This window comes from Microcaecilia unicolor, chromosome 7, assembly GCF_901765095.1.
Source record: "Microcaecilia unicolor chromosome 7, aMicUni1.1, whole genome shotgun sequence".
Classification (NCBI taxonomy): Eukaryota; Metazoa; Chordata; class Amphibia; order Gymnophiona; family Siphonopidae; genus Microcaecilia; species Microcaecilia unicolor.
In genome coordinates, this window is record NC_044037.1 from 277070747 (window position 1) to 277084936 (window position 14190).

The window sequence follows — 14190 nt, forward strand, 5'->3', positions numbered from 1 at the left end:
GTGAGTGAGTGTGTGTGTGTGAGAAAGTGAAGCCTTGAAGCATTCGTGCGCTCTGTAAGGCTCCATCTCCTCAATTGACGACATGTAGTTCCGGAATGTTGCACGAATGCTTCAAGGCTTGAAGGCTTCACTTTCTCGGCTTCAGAATGTTGGAGGTGCATTTTATTATATAGGATTAGCTTGTTACTCAACTGAATAGCGCGCATTAATTGGTCATATGCACAATTTAGTTTTAACAATTTTTTGTTGAACAAAAGAATAAAAATACAGCAGCTCAAACCGAAACATTTGTGGTTCAATTAGTTTTAGCCAAGTACATTGCTAACCCTATCCCCCCACCCCGACCCTTCATTCAAATTGTATTAATGTTGTATAATTGTTATGAGTAACAAGCAATAACCAAACTTAAATACATCAATATAACATACCATGCTGAACATCGATTCCACCCACAGTATCCCCCCCCCCCAAACCCCCTGTTACCCCCTACTTCCCCCTAACCTACCGTATAGACACAATCCACTTTAGGAGGAGGAACTTGGCTTCTTAGTCTCCCCCGCCCCCCCCCCCCCCCCCAAAAAAAAAAATGGCTCTAACATATATATGATGACTGAGACAAATAATGTAATTTTACAAAGGACGAGTGTGGCCTTATAATCTACAGACAACTATCAACCTGCCCCTGAACCCCCCCTCCCCAAAATCTATCCCCTCTACCCCCCCTCCCGGATGCTATATAATGTGCAGTGAGTAAATCTTAGTGTTAAACTGGGAACACCTCCCCTAGACAAAGGTATGAGAAAGGCTTGGAAAATAGTGCACATGGATTTGAAACTACAATATTCATTGTATTCCTGCCAAAAAAAGCAGTTGCAAATATCTATGCAACACTCATACCTGTGGCAAACCTCAAAGCAAGAGCATACGTGTGCGTTCTGAAACGCAGTGCAAGCATCTCGGCTGAAAGTGGACTTTGACCTTTCAGACAGACTGAAAATTGTCTCCTATTAAGAGCTTATTTACAATGTTATTGTTTTTATTTTGTTTTATTATTAAAGTGAGATGTGGTGATTTTGTTTTTACCTACAGATTTATTGTTTGAGTAGAAATCCAGTTTGGGAGCAGGCCTTTGCGTTCTTTATTCAGAATGTTCATGGGGAGCAGCTTCACATTGAGGTAAGCTACTCTGTATCAGCAGTTAGGTTACTAGGGGGCCCTGAACACAATACTCCAGGTGGGGCTTCACCAACGACATATACAGGGGCATCAACACTATTTGAGATTCTACACAGAATGTTGCTAGTGGAGGAGTAGCCTAGTGGTTAGTGCAGCGGACTCTGATCCTGGGGACCTGGGTTCAATTCCCAATACAGCTCCTTGTGACTGTGGGCAAGTCACTTAACCCTCCATTGCCCCTGGTATAAATAAGTACCTGTATATATGTAAACTGCTTTGAATGTAGTTGCAAAATACCATAGAAAGGCGGTATATCATTTCCCATTCCTCTTCCCCTCCTTTTACTAAGCCACGTAAGCATCTACGTGCACCCAACGCGTGCCAAAATGGAGTTACCGCGTGACTCTTGCAGTAATTTAATTTTGGGCGCGCGTCCGATACGTGTGTCTGAAAAAATATTTTTTATTTTCGGGCACGCATAATGGACACGCGCCAAGGGGCATTTGATGCATGTGGGTCATTACTGCCTGGATTCTTTACCGCTAGGTCAATGGCTGGCGGTAAGGTCTCAGACCCAAAATGGACGCTCGACAATTTTGATTTTGCCACATATCCATTATCGGCAAAAAAAAGGACTTTTTTTTACAGGCGCGGTAAAAAATGGATTGGCGCGCGCCCAAAACCCGTGCCTACACTAACGCAAGACATTTTTCAGTGCGCCTATGTAAAAGGACCCCTAGATTTCCTTTGATATTAACCTCTATCATTTGTAGTCACATTTCTTGCCTTTTGTGCTTCAGTGTTTTGTTTCATGTGCTTAACAGTGGTACAGGGTGAACTGGCTCTTCACAGGTGATGCAGGATCTGCAGAATTTAACTCTTACCCTTCTGAAAATTCCCCCACCCCTCGGCTACTGACAGCACGTGTACGTTTTCCCATTGAGGGGGGGAGGGGTGGTCCTGGGATTTCAGGGTGCTACGGCACTGGGTCACAGTGAATTTCAGGGTGCGTACTCACTGGGATATCTTAAATTATACCTGTTTGGCTTTCTTCACTTTCATCCTCTCCTTCCTTTTAAAATGACTTACTTATGAGGACAGTTTTAAATGTTGGCTACTCATCACCTTGCTTTTAGTGGGCCCATGACTTCTAGGGCAAGGTTAACCAATAAAACACTCCCAATGCAAAAGAAGTTTGTTGGATAAACACTGGAAAAATACCACTTCCTTAGTACAAACCCCTCTCCTGGCCTGTCTTGTATCCTCCACTCAGTTTCTCGTCCTTTTTTGCACTGATGACTCCCGAGTGACACAAAATGTAAGTATTTGATTCTACTGGAGAAGATACCCAGCAATAGAACCAGTACCATTAAAAAAAACCCTTAATTAGCTGGAAAATAAACACCTAAATTTACAAACTAAAAGCACCTAAGAACATTAACCCAATTATGGAGATTGGTTTGCCCAACGATTACCCATTTTCATTACTAGACATCATTATAGTGATTGGCTTTCTAGAGGATGGCTAGTTTCATTGGGTTCCTAACAAACATTATGGGGTCTGGCTTTCTAGAGGACTTATACAGCCAATTACCTCGTAGTGTCATGGGCTGACTTTGTCCTAGATTTTGAATCCCGTAAGCAGAACAAAAAACAAGGTAGACAGAACGTAAAGTGTAGAAGAGAGGCTGCTTTCTGCTTCTGCTGAATTTCATTGTCTAATGACCAAATACAAACCAGATACTATAAAAATGTGGATACCATAATGAAGGTGGTAGCTTGATTTCACATACAATTTAAATACCGTGGGAACCAACTCTCACATGTATAATCTAATGTTTATTTTGGAGGGTTCACAGAGTATTAACTCACCCAGAAATAACCGTGTATGTAACTTACAGTCTCTATGGGTGGTTGAGCATCTCAATCATTGAACCCCTGCGTGGTTTTTTTGTGTCTATTTTATATTTATATCGTGACTTCACCAAACCACTCGTAAGTGCTCTAATCATGTGAGAGTAAGGTACTCTACCTCGGTAATAAAAGTTAATAAAGAATTAAATATCAAGTGTCAAGCTAACACCTACTGTTCCTCCGTGGAGACTAAAGCATGGACCCGATACTAATCTTGCTTCACATGAAAAATACATAAGAATGAAGAGAGACACTTATCTTATTCCACCGATTGTCTCTCCTTAAAATTAGGGACGCTGGGTCACCGTGATGTCATCTATAATAGTGCCACAGCTTGATGATTAGTTGAATTTCATTGTCTAGCGGACATGGCATCAGGTTCAGTTGCATCTGAAAATCTATTGTTTTGCAGGTAAAGGATGACGAACGCCATTGTGCCCTTGGGATATTGGATATTCCCGTGCAGCGCTTGTTAAAAGATACAGATCTGACCCTCGATCAGAAATTTCAGCTGGAGAACTCGGGGCCAGACAGCGTCATTAAAATGAAAATCGTATTGCGTGTAAGTTGGGGGTAATACAGTTTGTATGTAATTTTGCTTAGCAGAAGTCATGGTTTGGTCCCAAAAATTAGCCGGTAATGAAAGGAAGGCATGAAATGATGTTCTGGTTTTATCTTTCTCCATTTGGAGAAAGAAGTACAAACGCACTAGCAGTTCTTACTGCTTATAAAGGATGTGTTGCAATTTCATTGGATTCCAGCATTTAATCTGATAGATCTTGATCTTCTTCAATGACTTTAATCTATTGGGATAGGCGCAGGGGCGTAGCCAGACCTCAACAGGAGGGGGGGGGGCAGAGCCCAAGGTGGAGGGGCACATTTTCTCCCACCTCCATGCTGCCGCCACCTCTGTCCCCCCTGCTGCTTCTGCCTCCCCCCCCAGGCGCCACTGGAAGGTACCTTGGCTGACGGGGGTCCTGAATCCCCGCCAGCTAAAGCGTTTGTCCCACGCCGGTCTCACGTTGCCTGGCTGGCACTCTGTTCTATTTTCAGTGCGCCAGGCAATGTAAGATCAGTGCGGTACAAATGCCTTAGCTGGCTGTTCAAACACTTAATAATTGGTGTCAGTATATTGTTTAGATTATTGTTGAAATTTCAATATATTAAACATAAAATGACATAGCAGTGCCAGCCAAAGTACATGTTAGCGCTATAGAAATGCCAGATAGTAGTAGTTGATTATTTTAACTCCCTGTGTAAAAACAATGGACTTAGCTTGATCCAAGGACAGGCCTGGCTCTTAGTTCAGAACTGTGAACCTCTAGGCCGTGTCTCCTTCCTTGAGAGGAGCAATTTAAAGATATGCATGAAAGTCAACAGGACAGTTGTTAACATATGCACTGATGTCTGTGATGCTCTATAATATCTCCTGTTTTAACTTTCAAGCAAATAAACTATGACATATTTATTGCTTCTGCTCTTTATCTTGCCATGTCTCTCTAGTTAGTTTTCTTTCTCCTGTTTATGCATCCTTTGGCATTTTCTCTGACCTCCTCCATATTCCTCTAGAGCTCTCCGTTGAGTCTGGAAGGTAAATGGACTAAATGCAGTGTGTGGCATTTTCAGGGGTGTAATAATGGCAGAGGTGTTACACTGTACCTGCTGTAGTCGATTTAGCAAAATAGCCTAAGTAAAATGACAGAATGCCACAACGAGAGAAGCTAAGCAAGAATTCTTTGAAGGATGTGTTTTCTGCATTTTGTATTATTCTTGAAGGGTGTTCACATTGGTGAATGTAAAAGCTGGGAAAGGAATTGGAGGATCTCAAAATGAAGAGATAAGATGATCTTTCTGCTTTCTAACATTAATGTCTTTTCTTTTAAATGAGAAATTTAATCTGAAATACATAGTAACATAGTAGATGACAGCAGAAAAAAACCTGCACGGTCCATCCAGTCTGCCCAACAAAATAACTCATATTTGCTACTTTTTGTGTATACCCTACTTTGATTTGTACCTGTCCTCTTCAGGGCACAGACCGTATAAGTCTGCCCAGCACTATCCCTGCCTCCCAACCACCGGCTCTGGCACAGACCGTACAAGTCTGCCCAGCACTATCCCCGCCTCCCAACCACCAGTCCCGCTTCCCACCACCGGCTCTGGCACAGACCGTATAAGTCTGCCCAGCACTATCCCCACTTCCCAAACACCAGCCCCACCTCCCGATCTTGACTAAGCTCCTGAGGATCCATTCCTTCGGCACAGGATTCCTTTATGCTCATCCCACGCATGTTTGAATTCCGTTACCGTTTTCATTTCCACCACCTCCCGCGGGAGGGCATTCCAAGCATCCACTACTCTCTCCGTGAAAATTGGATTTTAGATTTAATTGTTTACCTTTTTCTGTATCCATCCTCAAGGAGAGGTATGTAATCAGGTGGGAGGTGGGTACCCAAGATGGTTTGCAATCTAAAATGTACCTGAGGCGATGGATTTAAGTGAGTTGCCCAGGATGATAAAGAGAGCGGGAGAAGCAGGATTTCAACCCTGGTTCTCAATCTACTGTTACAACCATTAAAGTTACTCCTTCACAAAAGTAAATTAGCCGTGTTTGGTCACACACCATAGCTGCCAGATATGTCAAGTTGATTTCTCTACCTTTTGGTTCTAGATATTATGCATTGAGGACCCTGATCCGGACAGCATCTATACTGGTGTTAATGCCCTGAAGCAAGGCCCTATATCTATCAGGAGGACAGGAACTCAAAGCAAACATCCCTCCGTTTCACTGAGAAACAATGAAGCTCCCAAGACACTGCCAAATAACATGGACACCAGCAACCCTGAAACCAAACCAGTAGGAAAGGAGAGCGTTACAGAACCCAACAAACTGGTGGCAGAAAAGAATATAGCACGCAACGCAGTACAAGGCACCAGGACGCCAACTGCATCCTTGACGCCAACTCCATCCTTGACGCCAACTGCATCCTTGACGCCAAATCTTCGGCGCCTGAAGAAGTTTGCCCCCAGCTTGGCTTCGCTCAATTCTGTTGCCTCCTCATTCATGGATGCTTCTGATCTAACGAAGTAAGGGTATAATGCTCTACTTTTTCTAAGTTAAATAATTATTGGGTGAGCATGTGGTTGCTCAATGCACAGGAGATTGTGTTCATTTTCGTGTGGGCTGGCTTAGCATTCATTGTACTGTGAGTAGGACTGAATGTCTCTTTACTCCCTAGCCTGAGGTTGTACAAAAATGTGTCTGTCTGCCTTTTGTTGACCTCTGTGTTCCTGTTAAGACCTGGGGATGTGCAGACCAAAGATTTTCATTTCGTTTAGTTTCCTGTGTTCTGTGTTTAGTTTATGGGAATTTTTTTTGTGTGTGTGCTTTGTTTTTGTTTTGTTCGGGGGTATTTGGCGCCCTGTTGTTCCCACAGAAAAAAAAAACAATATTCCAGTGTTTTGTTTTTCTCATTTTGGGGTAAAACAACACAAAAGGATATGGGAAATGTTTCAAATGGATGCACGTGTGGATTCTGTTGGCCTCAGATCATACGGCTTCTCTGGTTTTCCTGCTGGGAAAGTTAGTGAACAATCTAGAGCAGGGGATAATTAATGCTATTTGGTACATAAATGGGTAGAAACTCATCTTGTGTTAAGACAAGAAATTTCACTCAGCATTAAAGGAGCCTACCTTTACAGGAAGTGCATATGTAGATCCTGAAAAACCCATTCCTATTAGTCATCATACCCTCCCTGACATGTTCTGAAAACATAGCATAAATAACTCTTCTGTTTGGTGCCTGCCTATTAGGTGTAAATGAACATCGTCAGGAACCTGACATCTGAATTTTAATGTAGACACGTGCAAAGTGATTCACATAAGGAAAATAATCCCAACCATACAGAGGTGGACTGATGCTGCCCCCCACCCCACCACTGCGCTGCCGCCCCTTACCGCCGCAGCTTCCACCCCTCCCACACATCACAGTCCTCCAAGCCATAGCCGCTGAGGGGGGGGGGGCAGGGGGGACAAAATTCCATGAGCCCGGCGCCGCAGTCCCACCCGCCCTCCGTCGTCTACCGTCTGCCCCCTGCATTGAAATCGCAGTCTCACCTCCGTGAAAGCAGCGCTGCAGGCAGCAGAACGCCTCCCTTCGGCCCTCCTTCCCTCCCTGTGTACCGCCCTCATCTGACGTATCTTCCGCGAGGGCGGGACACAAGAAGGGAAGGAGGGCCGAAGGGAGGCGTTCTGCTGCCTGCAGCGCTGCTTTTACGGAGGTGAGACTGCGATTTCAATGCAGGGGACCCGGCCCGGTGGCGGATGGAGGGGGGGAGCGGTGGCGGCGGTGACCTCGGGGGGGGGGTGGAGGGGGAGCAGTGTCTGCGGCGATCTCGGGGGGGAGCAGTGGCGACCTCGGGGGGGGGGGGGGGGGGGGGGAGCGGCGGCGGCAACCTCGGGGGGGGGACGAGGCGGGCCTGGCCCAGTCTCTTGGCGGCCCTGCTCCAAGCCTCAGTGGGCCCTTACTAGTCCTACCGTGAAGGGCCCTGGTGGTCTAGTGGCTTCATCAGGGGCAGGAAAGAACCCCACTCTTTCCTGGCCACTACCACTATTCTGCCTGAAGCAACCATGTTTTCAAAATGGCGGCCAAGACTTCCCACGGTAGTCTCACAGGTCTCGACAGTCTCGCGAGACTACCGCACGGAGTCTCGGCAGCCATTTTTAAAAGATGGCGGAGCCGGGCACAATAGCTGCAGCGAGCAGGAAAGAGTGTTGTTCTAGAGACCACCAGGGCCCTTCAAGGTAGGACCGGGGGAGGTTGTAGCTTGTGGCAGCAGCAGGCAACTGGGCAGAGCCTCTGGGCCCTCGGGCACTGCCCGGTTGCTCAAATGGTCAGTCCGCCTTCAGCCATAGGTCCACAGTGCTGGGCTCCATACTAGGAGTTACCAAGCGGGAAACCGATTCAAAAATCCACAGGTCAGAGCGTAGCAGAGACTAAAGAAGCAAATGGAATGTTAGGAATGAATTAGACATAAAAAGAAATCAAAACAGAATATTCTACCACTTCTGTACTAATGAATGGTACAGCTGCATCCAGTACATTGTGAGCAGTTCTGGCTGTTACAGCTGAGCTATAGCAGAACCAGAAAAGATGCAGAGAAAGGTAACAATTGTAAAGGGGATGAAGTTTACTTTTTTTTATATAAAGCTAAACAGGTTAGGGCTGTTTTTTAGATTACAGAAGATGAGATAAAAGTTTATAAAATCATGAGCGATACGAAACAAGTGTACAGAGAATATTTACTCTTTTTTCTGTGGAGAGGCTTTTTAGAAAGATCATCCAACTCACAATATGGACATCCGAGTTTGTTCATCACATATGGACAGCCATCTCTCATGTATTTTAGAACAGGATCTGCCGACATACAGCCTGTGCTAAAATACATGAGAGATGGATGTCCAAGTGCTGGCTGCATTCAGCGTGACTGTCCATTTTACAAAGTAAAATGTTCAGACTATGAATGGGCCAAAACAAGGGACATGGACGTCCTTGTGGCTGCAGAGGAATGTCCATATTATCAAATAGCCACATGGACCTCCATGTGAAGGAATAGCCTAATGGTTAAAGCAGCCAGCTGAGATGCCGGGCAAGGGAGTTGGACTCGGGCATGCCCAAAATTGGGTATTCAGCTACGCCCCTGGTTTAGATATGTTTTTCTAAAGAATAGGTCCAGGTGGTATCTTCTCCTACCGGGTTGTTCAAGTTTGAGGTCTGGCTCAGAAGTGACCCAGAATAACCACTGTTAGAAGATGCTGGGCTTGATGGACCACTGGTCTGGCTCAGCTTGGTGCTGTGTTTTTACACCCGTTTTTTTCTTCATTAGTTAATCCATAAGGTGAAGAAATTCCACATTTGAATGTTTTACATACAATAAAGTGTCTGAGGTAGTGGAGATATAAAACACACTAAATACGAAAAAAACTGTCCACTATATACATTTTTATGACTGCAGAGCTAATGTCCCCAGTCCTTTACACTCAGGATAGGAAAAAGCCGTTGAATGTTTTACAGCTCACACAGGTAACTTTCTGTGCTCAATACTCAATCAGCGCCTTTTAAAAACCTCCACTTTAGTAAGTGAAAACATCAATTGTCATTTAATAATATCAAAAACTCATTAAAATAGTTTTATTCAAAACAAGAGCAACGTATCTGAAATAAGGGGAGGTTTTTAAAGGCACCGACTGTGTATTGAGCACAGAAGTTTACCCGTGTGACCTGTATAAAATTTTGCGGCTTTTTCCTACCCTGAGTTTAAAGATTTTCATTTGGAGACGTTTAGCTATGCACTGACGACAGTATATCTAGTGTGTATTTTTCCACTGCCTCAAACATATTATATGTAAAAGTCAGTAAACACATTCAGATGTGGAATTCATCCATCTCACAGATTCCAACTACGTTTAGATTTTTTTTTTAGCTTACTTAAGAAACAAAATGGTGTGTGTACAAACACAGGCATGGGTGGGACCAGGCTGCTGGCATCGGCATTTAAAAAGGAGATAGAGTAGCTTTTAATCGGGAGGGGGGGGGGAGGGGGGAGGCCGACAGTTGCTCAAAAGCGCATGGTTCGGGATAAGGTATCTTTCAAGATATCACCAAAACAGGGAAGATATGGTATCCTGATAGTGAGGTTGCAAAAGAGACCGTAGTAGATCAAGTATACTTAAATAAAAATAAAAATCAGACAAAAGATTTGCAAATTAACCCTCCATTGCCCCATGTAAGCCGCATTGAGCCTGCCATGAGTGGGAAAGCGCGGGGTACAAATGTAACAAAACAAAAAAAAAAAAATTAATACTGTCAAGTACTAAGCATCATGTAAATAGGAACAACAAGCATAGTTTGAAATGTCTATATGTGAATGCCAGGAGCCTAAGAAATAAGATGGGAGAGTTAGAATATATTGCACTAAATGAAAAATTAGATATAATAGGCATCTCTGAGACCTGGTGGAAGGAGGATAACCAGTGGGACACTGTCATACTGGGGTACAAATTATATCGTACTGATAAGGTGGATCGAATTGGTGGAGGGGTAGCATTGTATATTAATGAGAGCCTTGAATCAAATAGATTGAAAATTCTGCAGGAAATAAAACACTTCTTGGAATCACTATGGATTGAAATTCCTTGTGTAAAGGGGAAAAGGATAGTGATAGGAGTGTACTACCGTCCACCTGGCCAGGATGAACAGAAGGATGCAGAAATGTTAAAGGAAATTAGGGATGCAAACAAACTGGGCAACACAATAATAATGGCTGATTTCAATTAACCCGATATTGACTGCGTAAATGTAACATCGGGGCACGCTAGGGAGGTAAAATTCCTTGATGAAACCAAGGACTGCTTTATGGAGCAGCTGGTACAGGAGCCAACGAGAGAAGGAAAAATTCTACACCTAGTCCTTAGTGGAGCGCATGATCTGGTGCGGGAGGTAATGGTGCTGGGGCCGCTTGATAACAGTGATCATAATATGATTGGATTTGATATTAGCTTTGAAGTAAGTATACATAGGAAATCAAATACGTTAGCGTTTAACTTTAAAAAAGGAGATTAAACATGAGAATGGTGAAAAAAAAAAGAGAGGAGCAGCTGCAAGGGTCAAAAATTTACATCAGGCGTGGATGCTGTTCAAAAACACCATCCTGGAAGTTTATTCAAAGTCGTTAAATCACGGGAGGATTGTGAAAAATTACAAGAGGACCTTATGAGACTGGGAGACTGGGCGTCTTAATGGCAGATGACGTTTAATGTGAGCAAGTGTAAAGTGATGCATGTGGGAAAGAGGAACCCGAATTATAGCTACATCATGCAAGGTTCCACGTTAGGAGTCACAGACCAAGAAAGGGATCTAGGTGTCATCGTTGATGATATGTTGAAACCTTCTGCTCAGTGTGCTGCTGCGGCTAAGAAAGAAATAGAATGTTAAGTATTATTAGGAAAGGAAATGGAAAACAAAAATGAGGATGTTATAATGCCTTTGTATCGCTCCATGGTGCTACTGCACCTCGAATATTGTGTTCAATTCTGGTTGCCGCATCTCAAAAAAGATATAGTGGAATTAGAAAAGGTACAGAGAAGGTCGACGAAAATGATAAAGGGGATGGGATGTCTTCTCTATGAGGAAAGGCTAAAGTGGCTAGGGCTCTTCAGCTTGGAGAAAAAATGCGGCTGAAGGGAGATATGATAGAGGTCTATAAAATAATGAGTGGAGTTGAACAGGTAGATGTGAAGCGTCTGTTTACGCTTTCCAAAAATACTAGGACTAGGGGGCATGCGATGAAGCTACAATGTAGTAAATTTATAACGAATCAGAGAGAATTTTTCTTCACTCAATGTGTAATTAAACTCTGGAATTCGTTGCCGGAGAATGTGGTAAAGGTGGTTAGCTTAGCAGAGTTTAAAAAAGGTTTGGACGGCTTCCTAAAGAAGAAGTCCATAGACCATTATTAAATGGACTTTGGGAAATCCACTATTTCTGGGATAAGCAGTATAGAATGTTTTGTACTTTTTTGGGACCTTGCCAGGTACTTGAGACCTGGATTGGCCACTGTTGGAAACAGGATGCTGGCCTTGATGGACCTTTGGTCTTTCCCAGTATGGCAATACTTATGTACAGGCACCAAGCTGAGCCAGTCCAGTGGTCCAAGCCCAGCATCCTCTAACAGTAGCCAGACTGAATCACTTGGAAGCATCCACCGGATCCCAAACAGGAAAACCCACAAGCGAGAGGAGACATGATACACATGTTTGTCACAGATACACACATTTGTTTTGGTAACCTTGTATGGATAATTTTGCTCTTCATTTATCTCCCATCCACACTTGCTTAACCATCCGTTTTTAATTATAGACTGCACTTTTTAAGTGGCTTTGTACCACCTCACTGCATATTGTCTGTAACAGTTGCCAATTGACAACATAATTAGTCAAAGTCTTGTCTGTGTGCAATTGTTGGGTTTCCCAAACCTCTCCTTGAGACCCCACTAGCCAGTCTGCTTTTGAGGGTATCCATAGTGAATATCATATGCAGATCCATCTCATACATATTCATTGTTAATACCAATCGTCAGGGGTAAATCTACAATAATTAGCCCAATAGTATTCAAATATCCAATTTAGTGACTAATATGCTAATCTTAGCTTTTGTAAAAATCTCAAATACTTTGTTCAATTATTCAATTTATATTTTTCTCTATCATTTGACATAGTAATACAAACAATACAAAGCATACAAAAAACACAAACACAAAATCAAAAACAGATGATGTCCAACATTGCCTCCGTCCCCTTGTGGATACCATATAAAAGTCTTGATCACAAGTAAGTTTGTTAGTTATATTCCAACCTTGTCTGTATCCAACATAAAATGTTCAACCATTAATAGTTGTGATAATTATTCATTCCAAGCTCCGTGTATGCAGAAACCATAAAGAATATACTTAAGGTTTCACTTGTAGCTGATCAACTTCCAAACACTCTGCATCCGGCAATGAAATGTTGAACAGCTGAATCGGAAGTCCTGTTTCAAGTGATTATCTCAATGTCGCACATCATCTGAGTAGGTATCTCAAACATTCCAACAGATGAATTTCCAAAATATCTCTGGTCCCAACACTGGCCGTGTTTCCTTATTACTTCATCAGGAAGTATTTGTATTGTTTGTATTACTATGTCAAATGATTGTTCAATTATTCAATTTATATTTTTCTCTACGTATTTGAGATTTTTACTATTGGTAAAATAAAACAAAAGCTAAGATTAGCATATTAGTCACTAAATTGGATATTCAAATATATATTCATTGTGGATATCCTGAAAACCTGACCAGTTTGGCGTGCCTCCAGGACAGGGCTGGAAAACACTGAGCGAAATAATAACCATAGTTGTCTGGTCTGTTCATCTTGCAGGAATCTCCTAGGTGACAAAGCAACATTTTCTGCTGGTTTATTCTCATAAACTATTTTAATGGACTCCTTTCGTACTGCCTCAAGATTCCAGTTTAGTTGTGTGTGGGGGGGGGGGGGGGGGGAGGGGGTCACACATGCCCAGATTTCAACATGTAGTCTAGCCTAATAGTGAACTAAAGAAAGAAGCATTACTGTACCTGAACTTTGCACCTAAGCACTGAATCCTGAACATGCTCTGTTAATGTTTTGCAGCAATGCAGATCTTAATGGAGTCTTACTGGGAGAAATTCAGCTCACAGTCCGCTACGCCTCTCTGCGGCAGAGTCTTATTATTCTGGTGAATGGATGCAGGTAATGTATTTAGCATTCAAATCAATCAGAAGGCAACCAGAAAAGAATCTGTAGTTGAAATTCGTTGCTTGGTTTCAGCTGAAACCAAAGCCGAAACTGGCCGCTAGGGCCTGGCCCCCCCCCCCCCCCGAATGGGATCAGCCTCGCTCCTTCCTACCCTCCCTGCCCTCCCATGCTACTGGGCTGCTGGTAGTCTAGTAGCTAGTTGGGGGCAGGGGCAGTCCCCCAGTCAGTCCTGCCCATGCCAGCTCTGTTGTCAAAATAGCTTCCGAGACCTCCAGCAGCAGACTTGGAGGTCATGGTGGCCATTTTATTTATTTATTTATTTATTCATTCATTCATTCATTCTTGTATCCCACTATTATCCAAAAGCGAGTTTCGGTTGAAAGTGGCTTACAATTTACAATTGTTGAAATTACAGTGATGTATATGACTTCAATGGGTTACAGTTTACAGTTGTTGAAGTTACAGTGATATATGTGATTTGCAATTTTCGGTTATACAGTGTTACATTGGTGCGTTATAATTGCAAGGTGGTGTAGAACATCGGTATTGCGTATAGTTAGCCAAAGAATTTTCTAAAAATGTAGGTCTTTAGTTCTTTTCTGAACTGGAAGCAGTTTGTAATGCTTCTTGTGATCTTGGGTATTGAGTTCCACCATCCGGATCCCAGATAGCTAAATCCAGCCATGTAGATGGATTTTTATGTTATGTTTCTGCAGTTTGGTAGGTGAAGTAATAAACGGTTTCTGGTTTCTGAGTTTGCATTTCTTG

At 43.1% G+C, this 14190-nt stretch overlaps 1 protein-coding gene across 1 annotated transcript in view; it reads left to right on the forward strand.

Moving 5' to 3' along the window:
* The window catches only part of LOC115474542 (extended synaptotagmin-3-like), a 161736-nt gene that overhangs the window by 133722 nt on the left and 13824 nt on the right, over positions 1–14190 (forward strand). The window contains exons 16-19 of the mRNA XM_030210044.1: positions 1090–1176; positions 3503–3652; positions 5762–6177; positions 13318–13416. Coding sequence (XP_030065904.1) covers positions 1090–1176; positions 3503–3652; positions 5762–6177; positions 13318–13416 — 752 coding nt within the window. The remainder of the gene's footprint in view (positions 1–1089; positions 1177–3502; positions 3653–5761; positions 6178–13317; positions 13417–14190) is intronic.